A 17,223-nucleotide genomic window follows, 5' to 3' on the forward strand; every position below is an offset into this window, starting at 1 on the left:
CAGCTGAAAGAAAAGGTTTAAAAAGGTCAAATAAGTCCATGAACTGGACATGAAGGGTTACAGTGTTGATGTGTGAGAGGTAACAGAGCGAAGAAGCTTTATTTCACCGTGTTCCTTTAAGGGCTGTAATCACCTCATCACTCTCACACATTAACACAAAGTCTTCAAGTTTTCAAGTCAAGGTCTTGAATAAAAGTATCAGTAAAACAATACAGAAGTATTTAATTACGAGTACGAAGTACTGGAAGTATTGGCAACAAACTGTTCTTGAAGTATCAAAAGTAAAAACACTCAGAAAAGCAGAGTGTCCGTCAGTGTTGTACTGTTAATATAAAGTATTATATCATGATTGTTATTGATTTGTAAGCAGTAACTATAGCTCTTAAATTAAGTACTTAGTTACTGTCCACCACTGGTGCAGTCCGGTCTGATCCACGTGAGACAGAACCAGCACTGAGCTCTGCTGATGGTGTGACGTGAAGTGACATGTTTCCACCAGCAGAGGGCGGCGTAGGCTTCCTGCTGACAGCAGCAACAACAGGATCAGCTGATGCTCACAGTCCCTTTAATGGTCCTGAGAACCTGCTGACAGCTCTAATGGTGAAGTCCAGTCTGGAGCTGAGCGTCTCCACAGAGCAAAGACAGGACTGAGTTGTGTGGTTCAGATCTGTGGAAGAAGTCAGTAAGTATTCACATCTGAAGTACACAGAGTAGTACAGAGTACAAATACTCCGTCAGTCAAAGTTTTACTCAAGTACAAGTAAAAAAAGTGTCAGAATCAAAATATACTTCAAGTACACAAAGTAAAAGTATTAATTACAGAAAAAATAACAAGTAGTGCATGATCATTTATTAGCGGGTTACATTTTGTATTATTAAAGGAACAGTTCACCCAAAAAATCAAAACACTAGGTCAGGTGAAGTCTCGTCGTCCACAGAACATTTCTGGAGCTTCACAGTAAAACAGAGTTGCAGCGTTCTGCTGAACAACTGAAGCAGCTGGAGACTTGATTGAACTTGAAGTCCAGAAATGTTTTGTGGACTACGAGACTTCACCTGACTTCACATCATCATGGAGGGAGGAGATGATGACTCCATGAATCAGCTTAGAAATCCTCAAAAAAAGTTTTCTTCTATAAAGTGAACGTAGTGAAGTAAAAGTACAGTGTTTACCTCTCAGATGTCAGAGTAGAAGTCAACAATAACATTAAATGGAAACGACCTCCATCGCTGATGAGAATCTGTCTGACGTGACTCAGATGTTCACAGACGAGGTCACGTTTTAAAGTTTTATTCACGTTGCGTTTAGTTTAATTCGCCGAGAGGTCATAAAATGAAACGCACCGTTACCTTCAGTGAACTTGTGGATTTCTCTGGTTTGAACATTGTTGGAAACATTTGGAAAAATGTAAGAACACAACTCAACAACATGTAGAAGACAAAGTGTCGTCATTACAAGTTATATCTGTAAGAATACTTCTTTGGTGAAGCTGGTTCAGTGGGCGTCCGTGTGAACTCCTCCCTCACTGAGCAGCACTCTGATGAAATTAAGCAGCATCGTTAAAACTCAAACAGAAGAGGGGGAGGATGAGGTCAGGCCCCCCCCTCTGAGGCTGAACCCCCCAATCTGCTTTCAGCTGCAAAACAAAACACACAGCGAGCGAGCGAGTGAGCTTCACACCGACTGAGGAGAGAGAGAGATGTTGTGGTCTGAGCTTCTGAAGGAATGAGAGGGAGCAGTGGTGGAGTGGGGGAGGAGGAGGTGGAGGAGGAGGTGGAGGAGGTGGGGGTGGTGTGTCTGAGTTGCTGGGTCTGTTTGCTGGTTTGTGGCCGGTTGCTGGGTGATGGTCGGGGGTGCTGGTGGTGGAGGGGGGGGGCATCTGTGACAGCTGCAGAGGCCGAAGCCAGTCACCCTGCTGCTGCTGCTGCTGCAGGAGGAGGAGGAGGAGGAGGAGGAGGTGGAGGAGGAGGAGGAGGTGCAGGAGGAGGAGGAGGTGCAGGAGGAGGAGGAGGAGGTGGAGGAGGAGGAGGAGGTTACTATGAGTCCATGAGTGAAGTTCAGTCTCACAGTCAGTCTGCTGCTCACCAGCTGATCTGACTGACGGCTCGCTGTAAAGACACAGAGCTGCAGTGTCACACACACACACACACACACACACACACACACACACACACACACACACACACACACTGAAGGCCTCATTAACAGCAGCAGCGCACGGCTGAGCCTGACTCATCTGCTTACAACACTACACTGTAAAAACACTACACTGTAAAATCCCAAAAGTTACAAAGTAGTAACAAAGTAACCTCTGAGCTCTCCTCCCGTCAGTAAACGGATCCGGATCAGAACAGAATCTGATGCGGCTCCAGGTGTTTACTCCTCCAGAAGGTCTGGATCTGCACAAACCCACAAAACATGTGGAAGACGTTCTTTATTTCAGACGTGGTAGAAATTAAATATTTTAAGAAGCAGGTCATTTTCTTCAACACTTAAAGGAAAACTTCATCCTTCAGTTTATCACAAACATCTCAGCTCCTTCTTTTGTTCCTTTGTTGAAAACGTGAAAAAAAAACCAGGATGAAAAAAAAAAGGTGTATGAAACAGAGTCAATGTTTTTTCAGTATCATTTCTTTCCCATTGAAACCACTGGATTTTTTTTTTCAATGAGATTTTTAGTTTTTCCATCTGTGGAACCAAATGAAATTCAACTTTTTTTCCACGTACACATAAAAAATGTATCCCAAAAAAATGTACTTAGTTCATAACTGAAAAAAAAAATAGTACTTTTTACTCGGTTTAACACACAAATTAATTAATTTTTTCCTCCTGAATATTTTTTTTCACGTGTTTTCAGTGATGGACAGAAAATAAGGAACTCATCCTTGCAAAACGTTTTGTTCCCACCAGTTCTCAAGTCATAAACACAGAAAACAATTTAGATGAGACTTGAGAAAATGGATCGCATGGATGAAACTTGCCCCTCAGGACGTCCGTACCAGTGAGAGCAGTTAAACTTCAGTATTCTGCTTCCATTCAGGCGTTACCACCTCTCTGAGCACCTCTGCTCTCGGCCGTGAACACCAGGCCGACCTCCTCTCTGCCTGGCTGCAGCTCCGGGGTCGAGTCAGGCGAGAGGACGCCCACTCCCTGAAACCTCAGACTGGTACTTCCTGGTTGGACCTCTGTCTCTGCAGACCGGGGCGATCCACGAGTTAATGACCTTTTCTTGGTGGTTTAGTTCCTGGAGAGAGACGAGGTTTTCATATCCATGGCAACAGTGTAAACATGAAGTGGTGCATGATGTGGTGGAGAAGCCAGCAGTGTTTTCTGTGGAGACTCGGAGGACAGGAACAGGTCTGAATGAACCTGAGCTGCATCAGGTTCACTTTCTTAATAAACCGAGTGATTTTTCCCTGACTGACGTGTTTTCCATCCCTCTTTTGCCTCTGATCATCGTACACTGCTTGGCCAAAAGTATGTGGACACACACATTGAACTCTTCTCAGCAGATGATGTACGAGGTTGAGGAATAACTTCATGAAGCAAGCTGGAAAATACTTCTGGTAATGCGTCCGATATCTGTGAGGTAAACTGATCTGCTCCACTTTCTTTTTTTCTGGAGTTTCACAGTAAAACAGAGTTGCAGCATTCTGCTAAACAACTGAAGCAGCTGGAGACTTGATTTAAAATGGGAAAAAAAAAACAACTGAATGAACATTAAAACTTTGCCCAATTATCTGATAGTAGTTCCTGTTTGCAGTGAACCTGTGGATGTACAGACAACTGTCACTGGGTTACTGTGATACTGAAGAAAACTTAAAAACATGATGTTTCTAAGGCAAGTTCTGCACATGTAATGTTGGTCTGATGGTATGGAGCTCAGAGCCCAGCGGTCACATATGGGATTTCCATATCTTTACACACATGTTCATTTAAAGGGGATCAGCTGCTGGTGCTGGGTTTTTTTTTCTTTCATTCTGGCCATCTGGCTGCAATTATGTCACGCTCTGCCTCACTCGGGCCTGACCGGCACCTCACTGAGCAGCTGCCTGAGAGCAGCAGCACCGCGATCACAAGGACCGAGGCGCATCTGCTGCAAACGTTCCTGCAGGAGGATGAAGCTCAGGGCTGGAAAAACTGCCTGTTTGGTCGAACTTGTCCGACCAGTCTAACTCTGAAGTGAGTCAGCTGTGACGTCAGGATGAGCTGCTGGCAGATATTCATGTGTTTCAAGTTAGAAGACACAGAAAGTCAGCTCACTCTGCAGACAGCTACAGATGCAGAGTCGTATTTAACTGCAGCTGCTCGGATTATTTGTGCAGCGAGAAGAAACAGACTTGCTTCTTGACTTTAGCCCCAATAAATCCTCACCAATGGCAATAAAAACAATTATTTATGTCCATTTATTTGCTATACTACTTTTAAGAAATGAACTTTCGTGACTAGATGTCTCTTTTGGTACTAGCTGCCAAGCTAGCTAGCAGCAAACTATAGATAACCAGAGTGACATAAACTCAGATTAAACTAAATTAGAAACTAAACTTGTTAACTTGGTTACTGTCATCAAATCTGCACGTGCTAATATATTAGCACGACAACAACCAAGCTAACAAGTAAAGAATCTCATCTAAGTGTATTTTAACATGATCCGGCCTCACAGGTAGTGGTGTTCAGTTCATTTAAGGACTTTATGTTAAAAAATAAGCCTTATCTTTTTGTAAGTACTCAGAAGGCTTTTCAGAATAAGTGTAATTTTGACTGTAATGTTGTGAGAGGAGTTGGGTTTAACGTGCACAGCTGACAGCAGACCAACACTGAACAACTGGGATGCTTCACATAGTTGTGGTCGTTCGCTCAGCAGGAGAAGCGAGAAAACGGATCAACGTTCAGACGGACGACACTGCAGCAGATCTCCCTGAACTGGACTCGTCTCAGCAGTGAAGGCTCATCTGAGGGGTGTTTGCTGTGAGAGCGGCTGACCTGGGGTCAGTTACAACACTGTTAGAAACACTGACGCACCGCTGAACCTCTGAAGGTCGACAACATTTATTAAAATAACACATTTTAATAAATTAGTATCTCAAACTAATGAATTAGTATTCTGTCATTGCTGTATTTGTATTTTCTTGATAAAAACATAAAACAGTTGACGGGACCACATTTTATTCTGACAGGGTCCCTCAGCAAACTGCGACGGAAGCAGCTTTTATTTTGAAGGTCATTACCGGACGTAGTGTTAATGGCGGTCGGTGCCATCTTGACTCCTCGGTGACACATCTCCTCCTCCTCCTCCTCCTCCTCCACCTCCTCCCTCCGCCGCTCCGCTTCGCCATTGTGTGCGGAGCTCGGTGAGTGTCGGGTCGAGGCCGCCGCGGGGACGATGGCGGAGTAGAACCCAGCGGACGAACACACACACGGACTAACGGCTCGTCGCTCCTCCATGTTCTCCTCCTCCTCCTCCTCCTCCTCCTCTTCCCGCCTCCTGACGGTCCGCCGCGCCGCTCCGCTCCTGGCCTCACCGACGACACCCATGCAGCCCGCAGAGGAGCCCCTGGATGGGACTAGCTACATGTGGTGAGTGACAGAGCGGCACCGACCGAACCGACACCTTTAAATACACACAAAGTTGTGTTGGCGCCGTGAGTCCGCGCGGAGCCGCCGTGAGTCCGCGCGGAGCCGCCGTGAGTCCGCGCGGAGCCGCCGTGAGTCCGCCGGGAACCGGGAGGTCTCCGCGGGTCGTGTTGCTGAAACTAAGCTGCTGTTGTTTGACGTTATTAGTGATGATGTCGGAGTTGTGTGTCTGTAACGTAACGTTACACCTCCGACACGCGGGAACACGTTTATTATTAGAAACACTGACGTTTTCATGTTAAACAACTACCGCGTCCTGTCCCGGTGCCGTGCGGAGGCTGCGGCCGGGGGGCGGCTGCGCGGTGGCCGGGACAGGTGGCGCGGAGCAGCCGGTGGCCCCGGAGGTCCCGGCGGGTCCCGGCGGGTCCGGGAACCAGCTGCCGCTCTGACAGCTTTGTACCGGGACCACTGGGCCGGTCACCCGCAGTGATTCACACACTGCGGAGGAAACCGAGCGACACGTGAGCAGAAACACGAAGACAGACGCTGTTAGAAAGACTGTAATGTTGTTTTAGTCGTTTAAAGGAGCAGTCTGTAGTTCTGGAGGAGAAATGTTAGTGAGAGGAGAGATTCATCATTTATTATGAACAAACAAACTAAATAAACAAACTGGCTTTGTTTTCATGACTGATACTGTTTTACTTTGTTTATATGTGGCGGACCCTGCCACCTTTCTAGCTTCAAACAGTGTCCTGGGACCTTGTTGTCCTCTGAGAACAGCTGGTTTATTCACTGATGGAGGAAAGTTTGTGTTATTACCTCATTAATATTGTCAATATTCAAATTCTGAGTTTGAATCTCAGTCTGTCCTAGCTTTTTCATACTTTGTGACTTTTTAAAGGAGCATTGTGTAGTTTTGTAGAAGAAATTCAAACTCAGGAATTTTAATATTGACAATATTAATGAGGTAATAACACAAACTTTTCTCCATACGTGAATAAACCAGCTGTTCTCAGAGGACAATAAGGTTTGACGCTAGAAAGGTGGCAGGGTCCGCCACATATAAACAAAGTGAAACGGTATCAGTCATGAAAACAAAGACAGTTTGTTTATTTAGTTTGTTTAAAAATAAAAATAAAATGAGAAAACTTTTTCTTCTAATTAAAATATATTTCCTAATAACTACAAAGTGCTCCTTTAATGTACTTATTGATATTTATCTGTTATAGAGAATCAGTAGATTGAACTTGTACCCAGTTTTTTGTGGATTAAATTAGAGCCTCAAGTAATTAAGATTTAAAATGTGGATTAGAGCAGCAGTGACCAAACTTCTTCCAAAAGCAAGCACCTTTTGTACAGTTATGTCAATATGCAGAATGGTACCAGATTCTCTCAGTTGATGAATTAGTTGATGATAATATGATTTTTAAAAATTGTTATTATTTGTTTTTTGGCTGAAAACATCTGGCGGGTCAAAATTGCGAAAAATGGTCAACTAAATGTTAAATGTGTCTGATGAGGCCGAGCCTGTATTATAAATAAGTTAATTAATATTTGCCTGTCACGTTTATTTATTAATTGAACCATCATTTATTGGTGATTCATGTGCTGCAGTCTGTTATCATCTTCGGCCAATCTAACACCAGTATCAGAGTATGTATTGAGTTTTATTAATTATTATTATAAAGATGACTTTTACAATTAATTAGCAGCCTCTGTGAATCAATGAGAAGTGTGTTGAATTAGAGGATCTCGTCAAAACGCAAACGTAAAAACATTTATATTAAAAACACATGTATTTAAAAACTGTAACCTCCAGATGTTTGCTTTTTATTTCACATGTAAAATCTACTAGTGAATTTAAGTTTAGAGGTTTTAGTTTGTTTGAATTGAACACGTCAGTTTAAAGAAAACAGTAGAGCTGCATCGATTAATCGATTAGTTTGATAACTGATGAATCAGTTTGAGTCATTTTTCAAGAACAGAAAGTGAAAACTGTCTGATTGCAGCTTGTTAAATGTGAATATTGACTGTTTTCTTTCCGCTGTGACGGAAAACTGAACGTCTTTGTGTTGTGGACAAAACAAGACATTTGAGAAAGAAACACTAACTAATCGATCAATCGATGAACTAATCAATGTTTTCCACCTCGTAAAGCGTTAATCTTTATGACAAACTCTTTAAATAACAGTCCAGAAGGAGAAGTACTGTGTCAGAAGCTGCGTGTAAAACATAAATCTGCAGCAGCGCCGTGACGGCAGCGTGTGAAGAAGTAGTCCAGGGTCGTGTTTACACTGCTGCTGCTGCTGCTGGTGACACAGAGCAGCAGCCGGGGGTCAAAGGTCGGCGTGCTGTATGTTTCCTGCTGCAGAGTTGAGCTTTAAAGGGAAGAATGTGGTCGAGCAGCAGTTTAAAAAGTGGAGCAGGCGGAGTCACCGAGAGTTACAGCAGACTGACAGACGTTCGCTCTGCTCGCAGTACAATCAGCACTTTGTGTGTATTATGTAAGGCTTCGACATTGGACTCACACACTCTGCACGATGCCAGTTACACTCAGCTCTGATACCAGAGCCGACCGAGGCTCCGAGTCCAGAACGAGATGTTGAAGACGCAGGAGGAGACGAAGTGCAGCTGTGTCGCCTCTCTGTGCGCCGCAGGAAACAATAATTAATCAATGAATCAATCAAAAAAACAGTCATTTTTAATTCAGACGACTGAGAGTCTGCAGCCATGTTAGCGGCTCTGTGAGGGGCTGAACACACAGTGGTGCTTTAACAACTAGACCCGTCTTATATATTGTTAAGTTGTTTACTTACATTAACTCTTAATGTTTCCAAGTTTACTCGAGGTGACGTTTCATTTGGTCGCCTGTCGCTAAAACTTCCAGGAGAGAGTCAGAGAGCGAGGAGGGAAGTGGGAGAACGAAACGAAACGAAAACACAACGTGAAGAAAACATTTAAAACCTCGTCTGAGCCACAAAGAGAGATTTAATCAGCAAAGGGGAGTTTGACCGCGGGATCATTTGTGTTTAGTCACCACAAACATCCAGATGATTTCAGGTGTAAAATAGTGACAACGGGAGTGAAGATAAATCGCTAATCTCTGAGCTCCCGTTGGTGAAACAGCTCCAGATCGTAGGCAGAAGTGACGTGTTGTTGGTTTTAGCTAAATGTTCAGCAGGTATCATGTTCACCATGTTCACCATATTAGTGCAGCGTGAGGAAAACCAGGACGTAAACCTGGTCGCTCACAACTTTTTCTGTTGCTGAAAACTTTCTCTGGCAGGGCTGCAACTATATATTAATTTCACTATCCATTAATGTGCTGGTTATTTTCACAGTTATTGGTTTATGTCTAAAAAAACACCTCAGAATAACCCAAAGTGACGTCTTCTAACTCTGACCGACAGTCCAACACACACAGACTCTTCATCTGCTGTCAGAAATGACAAAGAAAAGCAGCAAATCCTCTCATTTAGGAAGCAGATATTTGACATTTTGGCTTTAAAAATGACTGAACTGATTAATTGATTATCAGTAGAGTTGTCTGAGGCAACTTCTTAATGATAAAGAGATGATTTTAATGAGGAGATACTGTTGTGAATGATCAGGTGTGTTATCGGCGATCAACGAAGCGTTTAAGAGACTAACTGTTGTGTCGCTCTTCTGTCTTTCTAACAGCTCCTGTAGGTTTCCTGGGGTTAAATAGCCAACATTGTTTTGGTTTCACTCTCTTGACAAACCTCCCACACACCCACTCCTCTGTGAGCCTCAAACAACAAAAACAGGGCGACTTCTCAAAGGTTTTGTTCCTTGAATTTTTCTGTAACGTCAGACTGAAACGAAACACAACGGCTGACTGACTCATCACTGACTGACGGACAAAGATGTTTCATTTGCGTTTCATCTTTAGGCTGAAGTGACTGCTGCTGGACGCACTGTACATGATGACTCACACACACACACACACACACACACAGCGGGGAATATCCTGCAGTGCGCTGCAGCGAACACACAGGATTTCTTCTGTGTGAGTAAAGTCCACCTTCACTTCCTGGAGTCTCGGTTTCCCTTTTAGACACAGATCACAGTTACCAGCAGCAATAAGGAAGCTTCGTCCTGCGTTATTACTAAAGAGTTATGACTAATAACACACAGAGTTAAAGCCACACAACACACAGTTAAAGTGAGCGAGCAGAGTCAAAAGATCAGCTGTGTGTGAAAGAGAAAGTTCAGAGAAAGAATCAGAAAAAGTGTCGTGTGTTGAAGGAAACTACAAGTCTGGAATATAGATTATAGATTATGGTTGTAAAACAATAAAGCGTGTGTTTGTCTGTGACTGAGAGCTGCTGTAACTTTAATCAGGTCAGTCAGCAGCAACATGTTCCTGCATGTCAGGCCGACACACACACTGTCAGTTAGCTCGACAAACAGACGGGTTGAAAGTGTCCAGAGGTCGAAGACTGAAGTCTGACGCCTCCGATCTGAGAGGAACGTCTGCTCTCTGTGAGCCGACAGACGGACTCAGTGTTCCAGTGGTCGATTGTGATCTCAGTTAATCCATTAGTTGATCACAACCCGAACATATTCAGTTTACTGTCACAGGGGAGGAAAATATTCACATCTAACAAGCTGGAATCAGAGAAATTAGACTGTTTTTATTAAAAAGTTACTTCTTAATCGATTCACTGAACAGTTTGCTGTTGATTTAATATTTGATAAACAGTAAACAGACAAAGAAACAAGCAGAAAATACTCTGATCGGGCGAACAGCGTCGCCTCCAGTGAGAAGGTCATTAAGACTCTCAATTTTCAGGTACTTTACTTGAGTATTTCCATTTTCTGCTACTTTAAACTTCCATTTAAGTTACTAGTTACTTTGCAGACTTAATTTATTTTATCTGCAGTCGCACACAAAAAACTCCCAGATACCAACTGGAGACTCAGTCTCAGTCTCAGTCAGTCTACTTTAATTAGATTAATGTTTCTATGATTAAGACGTTGCCTGAACCAGATAAACTGATAATCAATTCATTATTTCAACCCTTTTTTAAAACCAAAATATCAAATATCTGCTGGTACCAGCTTCTTAAATGTTCGTCAATGAAGAGTCTTTGGGTTTTGGATAAAAGAAGCAATCTGAAGACACTTTGTGCTCTTGGAAATTGAGATTACGATACTACGATTAATTGATGAATCATGAAGAAAATCAGTAGATTAAAAGTCAGTAAACAGCGAAACAAGTCGGACTCACAGTCCCTGTTTCTCCTTCACCCACACTAAAACCTGAGGCCTTTTTCTGGTCATGGATGAAGAGAAGCAGAACCTCCTCCGATCCCGAATCACAGAATATCTGACCGTGTTGATCTGTAATCTGGGTCTGATGTTGACGTGCAGAATGGGATCAGGACTGTGTGAGTCCACAGGATGCAGCTCAGTCAGACTGTAAAGAAAAGAAAGATGGCGGCGGGTGTGTCGGTGCTGCTGCTGGCTGTCGTCAGGATGACTAAACACTGAAGCCTGCTGAGCAAGAAAATTCCTGCGAAGGAGGCAGCTGCTGCTCAGTGAGCCGACTCACACTGTGAGACACAACACACTTTACTCTCTGTGTAAACACTCAGACACACACTGTCCAGGAAAAGACACTAAATGTGTTAAAGTCACACCTGCTGGTAGTTTTTAGTCTTATTATAGCAGAGAGACATCACGGTCACGTGACTTAAACGTCTCCACCACTGAGCGTCTTACTGCACAGTTACTATCCAGGTTTTCTACAAAGTCAGAGTCAGAACAGTGTGTAACTAAAGTGGCCTGTAAAGACGGACTAGTGAGCAGATGAGTCCAATAGTACGAGTATAATGAGTTGTTGCAGTGATGCAAACTGACAACACGTCCTAAATAAAAACTAAAAAAGACCCAGGTGTCTGATGTGTCCGTGACGTCATGTGATCACATGGGTTCAGTCTGAGGCTGTAACACAACACCAGCTCTGATAGTTCAGTCAATGGAAAGGTATGCGAGTCCACACACACACACACACACACACACACACACACACACCTGACGTGTCAGATCTCTGACGAACACTGTTTTTTCTCCACAAACGCAGCGTTTCTCAAAGTATTTTTGGACTTTTACTTCAGCAGACAGACAGACAGACAGCTGGCAGAGGGGGGGACAGGGGAGGAGGACGGGGGACATTTTAAACTCACTCTGCTGATTCAAACACAGTTTTTACCACAACACAGAGTTTGACTTGTAAAGATTCACGGTGAGTTTTATAGTCAGTCAGACATCGTGTGCATCCTCCCCCCACGTCTCTCTCTCTCTCTCTCTCTCTCTCTCTCTCTCTGTCTGTTCTTATGTCTCTCGCCCCGTCACCTCTTCACCTCGTCCTCTCCGGGTGTCGCAGCAGATGGCCCCTCAGAGGGGCCCCACATGGGTTTAAAGAGGTGAGGAGGAGGGAGATAATCACATATAAGAAAGAGTGTGTGTGTGTGTGTGTGTGTGTGTGTTGGCCGAGAAATCGAGAGGTCACAGGTTCAGATCCAGCACCACCTCCACAGACCTGCAGCCCAACAGCTGCACCATCACAGACACACAGTCTAACCCTGTGCTGGAAAGTAACTAAGTACATTTACTCAAGCTCTGAGAATAAGTGTATTTTTGAGGTACTTTTACTTTAGTATTTGTAACCGTAGTTACTGTTGAGAACAACAAAGATCGGATCGGAGTGGTTCCTGGTCCGTTTTATTGGAAAACCTTCCTCCAAAACAAACACACACAGTCTCTCCGTCAGATTTATAAAACATCTCGTACGTCTGTTTGCACATCTCAGTCATCCAGAAACTGAACGCACGAGCCGCCTGAACATCCACACAATCTACTACCAATGTCTTTAAACACACCTCCAGTCACCTGGTTTGTGTTTAAAGAGACAGAGTTTAGTTTATTTTGAGGAGAAATGTCAGAAGCAAAGAATCAGCTGAAGAAGAAGAAGAAGAGTCATTAAACCGACTGTGAACTTGAAGTGATGATCGATCAGATCAACAGATGAAAACCAGTTTTATTCAGATCTTTAGACGAGTTAATAATTAAAGCTGTCTGAGTTAAAGCGAGAGGCCGAGAAGCTCCTCTCTGCTGCTGGAGGAGGAGACGGATGAGCTTCATCATCTGGGTCTGAACGCTCCCTGAAAACTCTCAAAACTGTGAATAAAAACTGAAAAAGTGAGATGACAAAATGTCAGAAGTGACCTGAATATCAGAGTCACAGAATCAGAAGCTCCTGACCTGCAGGAGCCTGACAGCTGCTCAACATGAAGCCAAACGAGCCGCGAGTCACATGACTGATGACACGTACAGCTGATGTGATGGGCGAGTCACAAGCTGAGAGACTTCCTCACCAACTGTGGTGTGTGTGTGCCTGTGTGTGTGTGTGTGCGCGCGTGTGTCAGCTGACCTGCTCCCATGTGAGCAGTGATCAGCTGATTGGGTGGGAGAGTCCGACACCTTCTGACTCCCTGAACAACAAAGACACAGGAAACAGGCGACTTCCGTCCTGACGATCACACACTGAACACACACACACACACACACACACACACACACACACACGTGTTGTGAAAAGTACCCAAAAGTTAAAGTAACTGATGTGAGAAGTATGAGGAGGAAGTGTGTCTGAGCTGCTTCTGTCTGTCCTCCACAGATTGATGTTGGGTAACGGGGTGAAGCGGAAACTGGACGAGGCTGAGGACGGTTTGGAGGGAGACGGGCGTCCTCCGGCGGCCGGCGGCATGTCGCAGGCGTCCTACACGCTGCAGCGGCAGACGGTCCTCAACATGTCCCTCATGAAGCTGTATGGTCCTCGGATGGGCGCCGACCTCGGCCTGCAGCGCCGAGTCCTCATCAACAACATCATCCGCCGCATCCACGACGACTTCAGGCAGGAAGGAGGCGTCGGCCCTCTCTTCTTCTCCGCCGCTCCGCCCGTCGCTGCCGCCGCCGCCACCGGCTGTGAGGACGAGAGCTACCGACAGCCTCCGCCTCCTTCCTCCTCCTTCAGCATCCTGTCATCGTCGCTGTCGGGACTGACGACGTTGGACTCCTGCCTGACTCCCGCCTCGCTGCTGGAGGAGGACATGCCCATGTTCTTCACCCTGCCGCCCTCCTCCTCCACCCAGCACCACCACCTGCACCACTCCCTGAGGCCGCCCCCACCCTCACCCTCGCCTAAAGACAGCTTCTCCTCCGCCCTGGAGGAGATCGAGGAGCTCTGTCCCTCCTCTTCGTCTTCCTCGTCCTCCGGCCCGCCGTCCCCTCCTCCTCCTGCTCGGGTTCTGTTTGATGTTGTCATGAAGGAGGAGGGGCGGAGCTTCCAGGAGGTGGAGAGCAGGTTGGAGAAGCCCCCTCCACCTCCTCCACCTCCTCTTCCTCCCTCACCGTCCTCCCCGGGCTCCTTCCTCACTGACTTTGCCCTGGACGACGTCCTCTTCACAGACATCGACACGTCCATGTACGACCTCGGGCCCTGCCCGCCCCTGTCAGGAGCGCCGCCATCTAAGATGGCCCCCGTTGTGATGGCTGACGACCTCGTCCGGTCGATGTCGGGGTATGGTTCCGCGGGGCCCGGTGCTCAGAACCAGCCTTTTAAAATGGACCTAGCTGAGCTGGACCACATCATGGAGGTTCTGGTGGGCAGCTGAGAGGACGAGCAGCGTCGCCTCAGAGACACGAGGAGACGTTTTCACTCTTCTTGTTGATTTTGTACAGTTTTTAAAGTCACGACGTTCTTCACACTGGTCTTATTCTGGAGGAGTCGAGCTGCTGGTGTCGAGTTTTAACATTGATAAACTGTTACAACATTAATTCTGAGAGAGTTCTGGTCACATCAGACAGAACCAGGCAGGTCTGGGTCTCAGAGGCGGCACCGTCACAGCAGTATTTATTAACGTGTACGGTTGCCAGTGTTTTAGCCGACATGCTAACACGAGTCAGCCACAAGAACCTTCTGAACTACTTAATTATCTATTGGTGCGAAAAATATTAATATTACAATTTTTATATTTTAAATGATGCAGTGACTCGTCCTTTAAAGGTCTGATTTGTGAGATATGGACAGAACTTTAGTTTAAAACACTGAAAAACTGGATTAACATCATCAGCAGAGTGAAGAAACAACAGCGATGACGTCTCTGCTGTGTTAGAGATGTGTACTGTAGTTAGCATGCTAACCAGCTAGCCTCCGAACACCACTGTGTAGCTCCGAGGTGACGGCCTCTGTACTGTATCCCGTCTTCACACTGACCTCCTGAGCTAACTGACGGCAGCTAGTCGCGACAGCTAAAGAGTGAGCAGCAGTTAGCGGCTGTGCTGTAGTTTTGGAGCTACCTTCTGTCCATTTCTTACAGATTCCACCTTTTAATGTGTGAGGTCACATTTCATGAAGCTCACAGAGGTTCACAGATGTTTAAAACATCTACACAGCATCTTCAGCCGCTGTGTTTGTCCTCCAGTGACCTCCAGCTTCAATAACACCAGCGTGAAGCACCGTCCTGTTTTCTACCGCTGTCCGAGAATTGTAAGAAACTAAAAATCTCCAGAGACTTTTTCTACCGTCGGTGCATGTTTTTACAAAAGAAATCTCAACAGCATTTATAAAAGACAAAAACAAAAAAACAACGATTCAGTGCCTTTTAAACGTCTGTCACGCGGTCACGTCTCGCAACATGAACGCTGAGGGAAGTTTTATTCCAAAATGCAGTTTAAGAACCTAAAAGTCATCATGAAATTAATTTTATTCTGTCAACAAAGAATGTGAAAGTCTTTTTAAAAGGTCAGACGTGTAAATGTTGAGCTGTTTTTATTTGTCTCAGATTTTGAAATGAAAATGTGAATGATGAGTCTGCTGGGGTTTTATATTCTGTCTGTCCGGCTTCAGATAAACACACAACACAGACGTTTGATAAGAAGAGAAATGTAAAATACCAGCAGACTTTAAACTTCTTGTTTCAAACCTAATTTAGCAGTTTTCTCTGTTGAGAAGTCAGAAATCGCAGCAGGCGTCTTTAGCTCGTTTGTTGCTAACGATAGCAGACTCACCTCTGCCTCGGACCACACTGATTGGTTGGCTGGTTGGTCCAATTATATTAATCGATGTGTCGCTTTGGTGGCAGGAGAAGATCTCATTGGTTGAGTCAAACCCTGATGAGGATTGAACTGAATAAACTAAGTGGAGAACAAATGTTAAAGAGGGAACTCAAGTATATAAATCTCTGTTTCAACTCAACCAATGAAATGATTTCCTACTGAAAATAAACATTTTAGTTTAATTTCATCCTCAAACCTGGAGTCTGTGGTTGTAATCATGAGCTCAGTTTAAGGAAACAACAGTTAATATTTGCAATAACGGAGGTACGTGTGTGTTTATTTTATATTTCTAGTGCTGATACAAACGTTACGACGCAGACGCTCCTTCAACACAACTCTGGATTATTTATTATCATCTGTCCGCTCCGGTGTATTTATTGTAACTGTGGACACTAATATTTTGTTTGTACAGAACATAATGTTTATGTTTGTTTTTCTTTTTAAAGGATGATTTCACCAAAACTGACTGAAGTTTGACAGTAAATGAAAAAAACTTCACTTTTGGTGGAAAAAATTTGTTCTTCAAAATTGTTTGTTTTGTTTTTTTTTAAATACTTTGTAATATATTTCAGGATTTCAGCAATGCAAACGCCATCAGTTCAACCTATACAGCTCTGTGTGTGTGTGTGTGTGTGTGTGTGTGTGTGTGTGTGTGTGTGTGTGTGTGTGTGTGTGTGTGTGTGAGCCAGTTTTAAAAACTCCAAAGTTTTTAGTTTTCAGTATATTGATCCGGGCCTGTAGCTCACACAGGATCATGAGAGTTATTGTTTATGGATCAGATCGATCGTGTCTGACTGACTCCTGCAGAATATAAATCCCTTTGTCTCCACCTGCTGGACGGACGATGTAACCGCAGGTCGTCACACCAGTAAGAACTGTGTCCCACTGTGGCAACTACATACTAATTATATACTATGTGTCTTTATATATTCTATTTTTATAGCTCTTTACCCTGTATGTCTCTGTATAAACACACAGTCAGACGTCAGTCGACTGTGATTTTTAGATTTCTTTTGTTTTCTGAGATCTTCTTGGTGCTTTTACACTTTATGTTTTACAGCTGTGAGACAGTTTGTAGTGCAGCAGAGGAACAAGCTGACATGTAGCGTGTGAACGGATCAGAACTGGTGTTCAGGTGACAAATACAAGAAAACAGTTCAACCTGATATGAAAACTTCAGCCATCATCTCCTCCTGATGATATAAAGTCAGGCTCAGTCATCGTCTCCTCCTGATGATATAAAGTCAGGCTCAGCCATCATCTCCTCCTGATGATATAAAGTCAGGCTCAGCCATCGTCTCCTCCTGATGATATAAAGTCAGGCTCAGCCATCGTCTCCTCCTGATGATATAAAGTCAGGCTCAGCCATCGTCTCCTCCTGATGATATAAAGTCAGGCTCAGCCATCGTCTCCTCCTGATGATATAAAGTCAGGCTCAGCCATCGTCTCCTCCTGATGATATAAAGTCAGGCTCAGCCATCGTCTCCTGATGATATAAAGTC

At 44.5% G+C, this 17,223-nt stretch overlaps 1 protein-coding gene across 1 annotated transcript; it reads left to right on the plus strand.

Annotated features, from left to right (window-relative positions):
- The first annotated feature begins 5,332 nt into the window (after window positions 1–5,332).
- LOC141006046 (SERTA domain-containing protein 2-like) lies at window positions 5,333–16,244 on the plus strand. The gene is made up of 2 exons (XM_073478146.1): window positions 5,333–5,578; window positions 13,281–16,244. The coding sequence occupies exon 2, from the start codon at window positions 13,285–13,287 to the stop codon at window positions 14,275–14,277; it is 993 nt and encodes a 330-aa protein (XP_073334247.1). The 5' UTR covers window positions 5,333–5,578; window positions 13,281–13,284; the 3' UTR covers window positions 14,278–16,244.
- The last annotated feature ends 979 nt before the right edge of the window (window positions 16,245–17,223 follow it).

This window comes from Pagrus major, chromosome 1 (assembly GCF_040436345.1).
Source record: "Pagrus major chromosome 1, Pma_NU_1.0".
Classification (NCBI taxonomy): Eukaryota; Metazoa; Chordata; class Actinopteri; order Spariformes; family Sparidae; genus Pagrus; species Pagrus major.